Source organism: Telmatherina bonti, assembly GCF_933228915.1.
Source record: "Telmatherina bonti genome assembly, chromosome: 1".
NCBI classification, from domain to species: Eukaryota; Metazoa; Chordata; class Actinopteri; order Atheriniformes; family Telmatherinidae; genus Telmatherina; species Telmatherina bonti.
In genome coordinates, this window is record NC_136619.1 from 40,850,358 (window position 1) to 40,863,393 (window position 13,036).

Sequence of the window (13,036 nt, forward strand, 5' to 3'; positions counted from 1 at the left end):
GGGAAGGGCTCCAGGGGCTCCTGGAATAAGCTGGTGTGAAGATGGATGAATGGTCTGCATTAATCCGCTATAGAAAGTAGTCCCCATGTCAGGTGTTTCAGTCATTTTGTTTCACATCAAACATTCAGCATGAAACTTCAGCAAACATAAAAAAACATGAATCTGCCCCCAAAAAGCCCAAAAGTAGACAAAATCAGACATTTCATTTCCTTTATTGTCATTGTGACTTGTGATATAAATATTTTATACAAGTTTAACATTTTTAAATTATACATTAAGTAAAATTATATTCAGATCCTTAAGATATTATTCAGGATGTATCTTAATATATCCTTAAGATATTGTTGTGGAAAAAAGTCTGTCAACGACGAGGAGTCTGGTTCTGAAGTGGAAAAGATTACTAAATTTATTGAACAGAAAATAAAATACAGAATAATACAAATTGCAATTTGGAGAGACAGTCCAGAGGTCCGACGGGCCAGAAGTCTGGAATGCTCTACCTGAGTCTGGGCTGAACCGTCCTTTTACCTTCGCATAGGGGCGTCAATTGTCTGCCCTTTATCTATGTTATTCTAAATAAGAAATGTATGTTGTTAGCTGTAACCCTCTTCAGGGAAGTGAACTAATTCTAACTAATCAGATCTCAGATGTCTGAATGCAGACATGTCAGATCTACACATTGCTATGTCTGTAAAGGGGAATAAGCAGAAACTGTGGAACTAAACTTAAGTTCTTTAGTTCATCATGACCTTTTCAGAAAGCCCACAAAGCCAGAATCAGAAGCTAATATACACTAGGAGTATGAAATAAATGAAAATCTAAGTCAGAACATAAAATTTCCACGACATATTAATTAATATGTAAAGGAAGTTTTTACACTCAAATCAATGGATAATTCTTGCTACAAAACTTCGCTAGATTTGGCAAACATTAAAAAAATAAAAACACAAGAGTCTCAATAAAGTAATTAAACTACCAATATATTTTTACCATTTTATGAAAAAAGAAATTTTGGGGATGTAAAAGAGAAATAATGCAGAAAGAAAAGCAAAAGATAAAAGGACAACATACATTTATTTAAGTTTTATTCATTAAATAAAAAGAAAATTAAATCAGAAATTGAATAAAAAGAGCATTGATACCGTTTCTTTGGACATTTAATCACATTGATCAGCTTATTGGTTCTTTTTTTTTTTTTTTTTTTTTTTTTGCATTTCTTCCTTTTTTATTCGTCAATTGTTGTCCTTCATCCTGAAAACTTCCAGAAAGTAACACACTCTGTAGAGTCAACATGATCTTTTTATCAGGATGAGGAGAAGCCTGCTGTGCATCGACTACCTGCTTTTTATCTTTAATCTGGAGTAAATCGGTTTGAATGCGTTTCCACTGAAGACAGTCTGAAGAAGAAGTCAGCTGGAGGAGAAGAAGTCGATCTGGTCACTCGTCTGTGTTTGTTGCAGCCTGCAGAGAAAAGGAAACATCAGTTTTTATGTTCTCGCTGCACCTTCATCTCCACAAAAACAGCTAAAACGTGTCGTAACGTCTGCTGTGGAGGAAACCGTTTGATACAGAGACGCAACAAATCAACATTTTTTCATCTTTGGCTTCATTTAAATCTAATAAAACTATAAAAATTTCAACAAAAACTGATGATTATGCTTCAAAACCCAAAACAAGTTTCTTCCCAACAGAAAATAAAAACCAGATTGACTTTGTGAGCGCCGGCCGCCATCAGGGCGTCCAGCTCCTGCGTCCAGCCGAGGGCATCGACCAGCGCCTGGACGCCGCTGACCACATCGCCCAGCTGCACGACGTCGTGAGGCCGGCGGCCCCATGCGAACGGCCCCACCGGGTCCCTGTTGATGAGCAGGCGAGGCACGGAGCTGCGCACGGCTCCCGCCAGGCTGGCGAATGGTTCCACCTGCAGGGCGAAGAAAAGCTCGGCTGGATTTTCACACACCCACAGGAAAACCACCTTCACGTTCCGACTGCTGCTGCAGCCTCCAAGCATCCCAACCCATCCTGATGCAGCCTGAGCCACAACTCTCCTCCCAAATCAACTTTATAAAGGTCCACACACACTTTCTGTGTGATTTATCACACCACACACCAGCCAAGCCGGCCTGATCGGACAGAAATGTGAATTACACGACGAGAAATGGCAGAAATATTCCTTGAATATCCCTAATGCTTGGCCTGGAGTGCGGCACCTGTACGGAACGACCCCGTTGGCCAGTCTGAATCCAGCCTTACTCACCTCCAGTGACGTTCCCATGACGATGAGCAGGTCCACCAGCGGGAAGTCTGTGAGGTACTTCAAGAAGTGCCGAGGAAGCTCCTCCCCAAAAAACACGATGTCTGGCTTTACCACGCCCTTACAGGTGGGACACCTGGGGACCGTCCCGCTCATCACGGCGGGCTGAAGAGACACGACAGAGAGAAGCGATAAACCCTCTTCATCACACGCGGCTTGCCGTGCACGTGTTGGGGTTCGCTGCTGTAAGCAGCCACAACACACGATGTCTGTAGGTCATGCAAACGTTGTTGGAGCATGCTCAGAACTACCTGAGAAGCTCGGAAAGTTATCTTTACCAGGAAAATAACGACAGTGTATGACTGTTCCCGTCAAACAGGAGAGAAGTAAACCAGGAATGTTTTTATTGGTTTCCTGCAAAGAAAGAACAGCGATCAGCCTGGATTTGTGCACAAACTGGCCTGGAACCAGTTGTGCAGCTCATTTCATCTCTGGTTGTCCGTCTGACGACTCCACTGACCTGGACTGTCCTATCTCTGGACATGAGGCTACAGTGAGTCCGTCGCTGAGACACTGAAGGTAAGTACTGACACCCATCATGTTTCTACTGGTTTAGCAGATAAAACCGCTGCTTAAGATGTTTTAACGGCTTCTTATGCAGGTTAGAATAAACTTTGGCCATCTGTAATCGTTCTCTTTTCTTTTCTTCAAATCTGTTTCTACATCCTTTAACTGTAATTTAAATAAATAAGATGTGTTCAGCGGGAAATACGAAGCAGATAAGCTCTTCTGGCTACATCGGTGGTTGTGAACATGTTACCAGTCGATCTACGTTCCTACCCTCACCTATGGTCATGAGCTGTGGGTCGTGACCGAAAGAACGAGATCTCGTATACAGGCGGCTGAAATGAGTTTCCTCCGCAGGGTGGCCGGGCTCTCCCTTAGAGATAGGGTGAGGAGCTCGGTCATCCGGGAGGAGATCAGAGTAGAGCCGCTGCTCCTCCGCATGGAGAGGAACCAGTTGAGGTGGCTCGGGCATCTGGTCAGGATGCCTCCTGGACCTCCCTGGTGAGGTGTTCCAGGCACGTCCCTCTGGGAGGAGACCCCGGGGAAGACCCAGGACACGCTGGAGGGATTACATCTCTCGGCTGGCCTGGGAACACCTCGGGATCCCCCCCGCAGAGTTGGCTAATGTGGCTGGGGAGAGGGAAGTCTGGGCTTCCCTGCTTAGGCTGCTGCCCCCGCGACCCGACCCCAGATAAGCAGCAGAAGATGGATGGATGGTCTGTTGCAAAGCGGAGGAAATGGTGCATTCAATACACCTTGGAAGGTGGGAAATCTGAACTTGGACTTGTGATGTTTGACCATCGTGCCTGGGAAAATAAACCTGGCTGCCGTATCAGACGTATCAAACAAATTCTCCTCAGCAGTTACATGAACTATTAACGTGTACAGCTGTCTTCAAAAGCCTTCATGTCTTCATGGTTTGCTGTAAAGCACCTGGGCTTTCTTGGGAAGTTTTAAAGTGATCTGAACAACTCTTCTCCAGTTTTCTGAAGTTTGTCTTTGGTTGCTTTGAGTCTTTTTCATCCAGTCTTCGTCGTGCTTCAGAGAAATAAGGTATTTTCTTGTTAACCTACTACTTAATAGGGGTGGGAAAATCAAATCGAAAAATTGAAAATATGGATTTTTTTGCTTCACAATTTTAAAATCTTTTTTTTTTTTTTAATTAAAAAATTGATTTTTTTCTATTTTCAAATTTAAAAAAATTAATCTACTATAAAATTTATGTAATTTTTATAGTTTTTATTTATCTTTTACTTGTCTTCTTGGGCATTATAGCAGCAGAATGATGGTCTGGCTGCTGTGTTGTTTTTATCGAATAGAATTTTTAAAAAAAATTGACGAGCAAAAATAAGTTTTATAAAAAATTTTTTCATCTACAAAAATCAACGAGAGAGAGAATCAGTGAGAATCGCAATTTAAATCGAATCGGCACCCAAAAAAACCATAATCGAAACGGGACATAAGCATATCGTCACAGCCCTACTAAGTAATAATCTATATATCAATCAAGCACCAAACTCAAACATAATGAACCAGTATTACGTCGACACACAACAGAACTTAAAGAGTCCGTTTTAAGATGAATCATCGGGCATTTTGTTCTAAACAGAACTGCCACAAAGACGCGTCATATTTGCTCCCATTTCTTTAGTTTCATCAAGAGAAACTGGAAGAACAGGTGTATGACATAAGAACTGGACTGAAATCAGGGGCAATGGGTCCGATGGAGGGATGGACCCTCCCCAGAACCCGGACCTGAAGTGGTGTGAGATGATCTGGACTGAGGACAAAAGGCAGTAGAGGACATCCTACGATGTTTGATGTCGTGCTTGTGTTGTTCTCACTCATATGTAAGTCGCTTTGGATAAAAGCATCTGCTAAATGACTGTAGAATAGAAACGTCCAAAGAAGAACTTTGCAAAGTCCTTCAAGAAGTCTGGAGAACGGTTGCTGAAGAAGATCACCTGATGAAGCTTTAGGTCATTTCTTTAAGAGGTTCAGACGGTTGTCAGTCGCAGATTTCTAAAGTTCTGTAAGTCGTGTCTCCACTATCCTGCAGGTAGAAGTCTCTACCAGAGAGGACGGTTTCCAGCCACACTGCTCGGATGGGTGGACGGCTGAAGTGACTGAAAGAAGGCAGAAAATGTGTGACTCACTCTGAGATCCTCATCCTTGTACTTGCGGAGGCACACGGTGCAGGTGGCGGTGGCGAACGTACCGTGGGCCTCCACCAGCATCTCAGCAGGAATCCCGGCCACTTAAACACACAACCAAGCATGAAAACGTCACCTGCAGCGCATCATCTGTGCAGCACCATGACTTCAGAGAGATAAAGGCATACGTCTCTCCAGTCCATCGATGTTCTGCGTGTACATCCGGAGGAGCTGACCCTTCTCGTGAAGCAGACGCACAAAGTAGTGTGTTAGATTGGGCTGGTAGTTCCCCGGGTACAGCTCTTTGGCCAGGGCGAAGAAGGGGTCGGGATTTTGGTGGAAGAAGTTGATTTCAAAGATGGCTTCGGCATATGGCAGGTTGTATTGCTGCAGGTTGTCATAGAGACCGCTTCCTGGAGACCTGCAAGTCCAAAAACAATCAGAAAAGAAAGAAGAAGAAAAAAAAAAAGCCACCTGGCAGGAGATGACATGCAGAGTTTTCACCTGAAATCTGGGATGCCGCTTGGAGTGCTGATCCCAGCTCCCGCCATCACAACAACCCTCTTGTACCGCTGGTCTTGGATGCTCTTAGCGACGTCCTCCAGAGTCTGCTGCTTGTCAGAGGGACCGCTGCCACGAGAGAAGAGTCCTCGCGTCCCATTCCAGGAGGACAAGCCTGTCCATCTGAGAAGAATTTAAAGTCTAAAGTTTCTTATTTATCAGCTAGAGGGAAAAAAAACAAGCTTTTTAGCAAACACAACAGCTGTAAACAATATCTGAAGATCAGGGCCGGATTAAAAGTGCATAGGACCCTGGGCCCAGAGTGTTCCAGGGCCCCCTTCCCCACTGCAACATTGTGAAAATTGTTAATGAAACACTGTGAAATGACATTTCTAACATCTCTCAGCCAGTGGCACAAATAGCAATACACTAATTTGCTCAGTAATTTACTGGGACGTGAAGTTCAGTGTAAAATTGAAAGAAAACAATTTGGATATTTCTGCTTAACTTTAAAGTCAAATCAATGCATGTTAGCTGACTTTGATAATGTTTTCTGTCAGAATAATCTCACTGCCTCTGTTCTGCACCATGTCAGCTGCTGTGCCCTTGCAGTCGGTGGAAGTACCTGAACACAGCTGCTGCACCTTCATTTGCATACAAGCTGCAGCGACCAGAGCCTATAAAACAGCGTATGGATGGCATTAATCATCAGCCCTTTATGCATCTGTTGCATTAGTCCAGTCGTGTTGTTTACTAACCGTTTGCACGGAGCTTCCTGGCTTTTCCTGAACACAGGCTGCGATACAAACAAAGTCTGACAGGTGACATTAACGACGAGGTTACTAAACAAGCCATAACACAGCACAGCTGAGACAGCAACACTCATTGTTTTTAATCAAACATATTTCTAAAGGTCTATACACGACTTGGCAACATTTAAAAGCACGTGCAACTTGTATACGTTGCCGGTGGGTCAGCTAAAATCTAAGTTATATTTACCATAATCGACATAAATCAGCTGTTCACGCTAGCCTGATGCTGCGTTCAATCTCATCCGGAAATGACATAAGCGCTAAATACTTCGACTACAAAATTTCATGTATAAATTAACTATGTGTGTATGCCTTTGTAGAAATGCAACAAATGGATCAGATAAGAAACGTTCCGCTTTATCGACGATTAATTACAAACGTTTGTGACTTTTGGTTAGATTTTTTCCCCCAAGTTGCAGCGCAGACTAAGCAAATTCCCAGTTTGGAAAATACAGCATTAGCTGCACAAACTTGTTAGCAATGACTGTGTTTTTTGTTTTTGTTTTTTTTTTTTTTTAAATTAATTTCATTTTAATTTACTATACATAAATGCAGTTAACAAACCGCAAACTTTTTTCCAGACCAGAGGAAAGAGTTAACACAAAGAATACGACTTTTGCTAGGTCTGTAAACGCCTCCTTCATTTCCCACAATTCTTTTAGTCTCGCAGCTGCGCAAATCCACAACAAGACAGACTCCTTGACGCTAGTTGAACATTTAACAACACTTACTAGTCCCGTTTTAATAATATACACTTAATTTTGTCGCTACCATGAAAGATGTCAGCGGGTATCTCAAACAACAACAGAGCAACAGCTCCACGCCAGAGATGGCTTCGGAATGGCACACCCTGGAAGATTTATACAACAAAAGGTCTGTTAGCTCACGCTGAAGTCCCATGCTAGCGCTAACTTGCTATCGTTTGCTAACTCATTCATTGGAATTGCACGCTGAGTCATTCACGTTGCTAGCGTTAGCCGCTAACGTTAGCTGCTAAGACAGTTAGCTAATGCTAATAACGTATTAACAGATCAAGTTTGCAAAATAATAGTTTCACGTCCGATTACGTGTATTTTATAAGGTTTAATGTGTGTTTTCCTTGACGTTTATGAGTTTTAAGTGTAGTCTATGGAAAATTCAGTCTGTCACAAGTTTTCTTTAAACTTATTTTTTCCGAAGAAAAAAAAATTACAAAGTTATTTAGAAATCTGTATTTTTCTTGTTCAACTGCCTTTTAACTATTAACGGAACCTAACCCCATAACCAGCTTTTTACTGACAGTATTAGTTTAGTTTTTGCTCTTTTTACCTGATATTTTAGTCATTTTCTTCTTGTTTGGATACATACTTACCCATACTGACTGTTTTTGTTTTGTCTTGCTTTGTTATTACAGATTGTGGCATCAGTTGACACTGAAGCTCACAGATTTTGTTAAAGATCCATGCTTCAAAACAGGAGATGGCCTCATACAGGTAGCTGCATTTCAGTCTCTACTTGCTTTTGAAAAATAATCACATAGAGACCAGTTTTTTTCCCTCTATGATTAGATGCAAACAGTTGTGGTTGAAACTATATAAAGTATTTTTAAATAAAAAGGAAAACCTGCTTTTTCTTGCCTACTGAGTGATGAGCCTGCTTTCTTAGCAAAATGCCCAAACAAGTACAATGTGGTCCCACTGGATGGCATTACTTTCTGCACAGTAGAACGTCTTACTGTTGATTATTTTTTACAGAGCACAACATTATGATAACATATTTTGAAACTGACTTACCTCTTCCTCTGTTATTGGTGCGGGAGATGAGAAAAAAGCTGTTTTTTCGCCTTTTGTATTGGTTCAGTGTTTGTATTGGAGCTTTTTCAGAGGAACGATTATGTATTTTCCTCATCCACGGAGCCTCATCATGTCACTTCTAGCGTTGCTTTGATTCACGTTACAGACTTGTTGACTTTATTAGAGTTTCTCAGAGAGACTGTTGACCACAGATAATTTTTCTTATTCTTATCTAAACTCAGTAATTGTTTGCAAGCGCTCTTCACCAGCAGTTCTAATTGCTCGCCAGTACTCCGAAGTGCTGCTCTAGGACAGGAACAGTCATGTTAAATCATGAGAAAACACTGAGCTGATGGAATGTTTGTTTCTTCTTGCAGCTTTATGAAAATTTCCTCAGTGACTTTGAACACAGGTGAGCCGAAAGTGAGTGAAACATTTGGCGTAAACTCGTGTTTGTTCTACTAATTTACTCCTTTTTTCCTCTCTAACAGAATCAATCCGTTGTCACTGGTCGAGATTATCCTGTATGTTGCCAGACAGATGCCAGGTGAGGACAAAAGACTCGTCCACATCCCGATTTATTTCTCACTTTTAAAAGAAATAACTAATCAAAGTATCTTTGGTTTTTAGATCCAAAAGATGCCATCACTTTTCTCGAAAAGACCAAAGAAAAGGTTTGTAAGCCGACGCCAACGCAACAGGCAGGTTTTTAAATCAAACATTTGGGCACTTTGAATCAAACTTTATTGCGTTTCAGGTGAAAAGCAGCGAAGAAGCCGTCATCCTCTGCAAGACATCCATCGGCAGCCTGAAGCTGGAAATCAATGACCTCCCCGCCACCAAGGTGAAACTTCTTTAACTGTCAGCCGCCGACACAGAACCTGCTTCACACCTGGTTCAGAAATAACTGTCTGCGGCACGTTTCACGCCCGGCGTTCACAGCTGGCGTGCCGAAACAAAAAGCAGCGACTGTTAAATGCAACACCGCTACGACGGCGTGTCTCACTGCCTGAAATAACTCTGAGGTGACGGAATGATTCAGTCACGGCAGCATCTCAAAATCCAACTCCAGATTTTTCATTTTTAAGTATATTCTTTGGTACTTCACTCATATCAGGTTTGATTTCTGCATTTTTCGGCCAAATATGTGAATAAAATGGATTAAAGTAGAAAAAAATAATCAGAGTTTAGAGGTTCCGCCGTTTTTATGTCCTCAGAAGTATTCAAGCAACCAAAATGTTGTCAGAAACTTCAGGTTTATAAAGACTTTACTTAGTTGTGTGGACAAATTTAAAACATCACTTCTGGTGACTCAAGATTTAGTCTGTTTATTGTCCTCAATGGGAAACTTGATTTACAGACAGGTTCTACAAAGATCACACAATAAATCCAGTCACTCACAACAACCACAAGTTAAACCATTAAAAAATAATTTTAAAAATAAATAATTTAAATAAAAGGAGTGCCTCGAGGAAAAAAACAAACTACGAGAGAGAATATTAAAAACAAAAAGGGGAGTAAAGTTATCAGAGCCATTTAAAAATGTTATAGCAAATCCGTGGTCCTCAGTCTTGGGCTTCTAAATCTGAGGCCAGAGGGAAGCCATTAAGTCTTTGTGTAAAAGTTCTGGTTCTGGTGATTCTGAACTCCTTTATACAACTATAGCTGCTACCATTCAGCAGCAAATATGTTCATTCTGCTCTGTGTCCCACTGCTGTCTGAAAGGCTCAGGATGGGAGATTGAGTTGGACTCAATTCAATCTGTTGGTTTCCTTATATAGGCTGTTATGAATTGGCCTTCATTATGTTTTCTTCTCTGTCTGTAAAGTGTCTTGAGATGGCATTGCCGTGATTTGACGCTATATAAATAAAGTTGAATTGAAAAAAGGATCGCTCTCTGCACACTTCATGCACACAGCATGTGCTTTACATAGAACCATTAAAAGCATCACAGCAGGAAGCTCTAAAAAAGAAATTAAAAGAGGAAAAACCAGAAATAAAGTAGATATAATGTATGAAATAAAAGTTACAGTGTGAGGAATTATGTTGTAATAAAACAGCAGTTTCTCTGGTTGGAAAGAAGGTGAAATCTCTTTCTGACACCAAACAGGAGGTCAAGTTGGAAGGTTTGAATCTTTTGACTCTCTCCTGCAGAAAATCATCGAGGAGGTCGAGGAGATGCTGAATAACTTGCCGGGTGTGACGTCGGTCCACGGCCGCTTCTATGATCTTTCTAGCAAATATTACCGCATCATCGGGAACCACGCGTCCTACTACAAGGACGCCCTGCGCTACCTGGGATGTGTGGACATCAAAGACCTTCCAGGTGAGGAAGGAGTCGATGGAAGTGAAGCGGTTTGTTGTCCACATCAGAGTATCTGAATGAACGCTGTTGACTCCACAGAAACGGAGAAGCAGGAGCGGGCGTTCACTCTGGGCCTGGCGGGACTCTTAGGGGAAGGAGTTTACAACTTCGGCGAGCTGGTGGGATTTTTTAACGAACACGTTCAGGTGAGACTGGAGCGTGGATGATGATCTGCTGCTTGTCTCTGCAGCTGATGCATCCGGTCCTGGAGTCCCTGAGGAACACAGACAAACAGTGGCTCATCGATACGCTCTACGCCTTCAACGCAGGAAATGTGGAGAAATTCCAGGGTTTCAAGTCTGCCTGGGGCCAGCAGGTGAGTCCCGTCGAGCAGTTACGCCACCGGCACCTGTTCTCAAGTTTCACACACAGCGCCAGCTAGTGGTGGCTTGCTCCATCACACCTGCATCAAACCTCCAGCGTGTTTCTCTGCTCTTACTGAAGTACTGAAGAAAGTCGGAGAACATGACGGTGATGAGAATCCTGCTGCAGAGCGACGTGAAACCATGGAAGTCACTTCACGACTTTCAGTCTGACTTCACGACTGCATGTCGGATTTTATTTTATTTTGTGTCTGATCCACTTATTCCAACATTTCTTCAATAATTTGGGTTTTAAATTTAGGGTTTTTTTTTTTGGTATGTTTCTATCCAATCATTGCACAAATAAAAACAAGCAGAAACCAGCTACTACAGTGCTTCCCAGAGTTATCACAGGCCGGGCGCGGCAAGGCTAAATAAAGCTGTGGAGTTTTTCTACTGGATTAATTTACGTCATAATTGTCGTCGATGAAAAGGGGCCCTGCAGAAAAAGTTTGGAAACCACTGGGCTAATATATCATGCTAAGAACAACAAATATTACTTGAGAAAAGTACAATAAATGTTTTTGTTAAACTTGAGTCACGAGTCTTACAGACTGATAACAAGACTTTTGTTAACAAGTGTTTACTGGAGGCTAAAATGTTTGTATTAAAGAACTATGAAGCTTTTTCCCTTTTTTTTTTTCTCTTTGTTCTTTTGTATTTCAAATAATTTTTTTTACATTTATTTGATTGTATTTATATAATTTTTACTTTTTTATTTTATATTTTAATTGACATTTTCTGCATTATTTTGATATATTTTATTTCTATATAAATTAACTTTATTGTATTTAATTTATTATATATTTTTATTTCTATTAGTTTATTATTATTATTATTATTATTGAAGAGGGGAGGTAAAGACTTCAACACCAAATCAAAAGCAGTTAGAATAATGTAACTATAAAACAGTAAAAGAAATGCATTGGATCATTCTTTAAATGATTTAGACTTGTAACAGCAGGATCCAGGTTTGTTGATGTTGCTTTCAGTCACGCTTCCCAACATACTGCAGGGACTGACGTCGTTTAGGACTCTATAATCAAGTTCAAACCTAAATAAATGAAAAATTGTTGTTTAAAGCGGTCACACCATTATTATTATTGCTCAGCTGTGGTCCGACTCTCATCTGATTCACTGGGAAATAAATGTATTCTAACTTCACCTGATGGAAACTTGTTTCCATTATGTGAATTAACGTGAATAATTTTCTCGTGTCTGGGACAGCCTGACCTCGCAGCACACGAAGCTAAACTGATGCAGAAGATCCAGCTGCTGTGCGTGATGGAGGTGAGACACCCTGTCAGCCAGATGACTGACTCTGTGCAGCTTATTTTTACTCATGCTTGTGATTTCTGTCTCCGTTCCTCCAAACGTCCTCGGTCCAGATGACTTTCACTCGCCCTGCAAATCACAGACAGCTGACCTTCACCGAGATCGCTCAGAGCGCCAAGATCCCGGTGAACGAGGTGAGTTGGGTCAGCAGATGCAGTTGATCCTGGTGCAGACTGGGAGTAAAGCCCTAACTGGTGTGCTGCAGGTGGAGCTGCTGGTGATGAAGGCTCTGTCTGTGGGCCTGATCAAAGGCAACATCGATGAGGTGGACCAGAAGGTGCAGATGACCTGGGTGCAGCCACGAGTGCTGGACCTGCAGCAGGTTGGAGCTCCTTTTGTTAGGTTTTGTTCTGTCAACAAGCTTCATCCGGTTACTGAAGCATATCTGTGGGTTTGTTTCAGATTAAAGGCATGAAGGAGCGTCTGGACCACTGGTGTGGAGACGTTAAAACCATGGCCGTTCTGGTGGAGCAGCAGGCCCACGACATCCTGACCTGAACGGGCTCCACACATTTCTCTGATTTTTCTTTCTACTGGATCTTCATTCTTTTGTTACCGTCGCTGTTTATCATCAGTCTGTAAATTACACCGTGCTCTTTTACAAAGAAGCAGTTGGAAAAATATCCTGAAAAAGAGAATAAAATCTGTACAAAAGTCTCATCTATGCATCAGTTTTTTGTCTGAGGTATTCGTCTTTAGCGCTTCCTCTCAATAACTCAGACTAAGGTATGACAGCATCAAGCTGGATTTGTACTTGCACGGTGTCAGCATTAATTAGTAATTAATGGTTAATTTATTTAATAATCCCTGCCTTTTTCTTTTTCCCTCCCTGTACATTTTGCTGTCATTGTCAGGAAAAGCAGATGTTCTACAGACTTGTGTCCATAAATACACATGTAAGAAGATGGATAAATG

At 41.6% G+C, this 13,036-nt stretch overlaps 2 protein-coding genes across 4 annotated transcripts; one reads left to right on the top strand and one right to left on the bottom strand.

The window, feature by feature from the left end:
* Nucleotides 1-1,057: 1,057 nt before the first annotated feature.
* On the bottom strand, nt 1,058-6,502 carry sirt3 (sirtuin 3). Of its 3 annotated transcripts, XM_079245789.1 has the most exons (8): nt 6,234-6,345; nt 6,101-6,152; nt 5,479-5,658; nt 5,163-5,395; nt 4,978-5,078; nt 2,258-2,419; nt 1,712-1,921; nt 1,058-1,461 (listed from the first exon to the last, which is right to left on the bottom strand). In XM_079245789.1, the coding sequence occupies exons 1-8, from the start codon at nt 6,328-6,330 to the stop codon at nt 1,438-1,440; spliced, it is 1,059 nt and encodes a 352-aa protein (XP_079101915.1). In that variant the 5' UTR covers nt 6,331-6,345; the 3' UTR covers nt 1,058-1,437. The 3 variants fall into 3 exon arrangements, with proteins under 3 accessions (XP_079101915.1, XP_079101917.1, XP_079101916.1); XM_079245791.1 differs by lacking the exons at nt 6,101-6,152; nt 6,234-6,345 and adding an exon at nt 6,475-6,502; XM_079245790.1 differs by lacking the exon at nt 6,101-6,152 and having other exon boundaries at nt 6,234-6,487.
* Nucleotides 6,503-6,965: 463 nt separating this feature from the next.
* On the top strand, nt 6,966-12,781 carry psmd13 (proteasome 26S subunit, non-ATPase 13). Its single transcript, XM_079244243.1, has 13 exons — nt 6,966-7,160; nt 7,681-7,759; nt 8,437-8,471; nt 8,551-8,606; nt 8,690-8,733; nt 8,817-8,903; nt 10,214-10,385; nt 10,464-10,543; nt 10,615-10,740; nt 12,014-12,076; nt 12,175-12,255; nt 12,327-12,443; nt 12,524-12,781. The coding sequence occupies exons 1-13, from the start codon at nt 7,060-7,062 to the stop codon at nt 12,617-12,619; spliced, it is 1,137 nt and encodes a 378-aa protein (XP_079100369.1). The 5' UTR covers nt 6,966-7,059; the 3' UTR covers nt 12,620-12,781.
* The last annotated feature ends 255 nt before the right edge of the window (nt 12,782-13,036 follow it).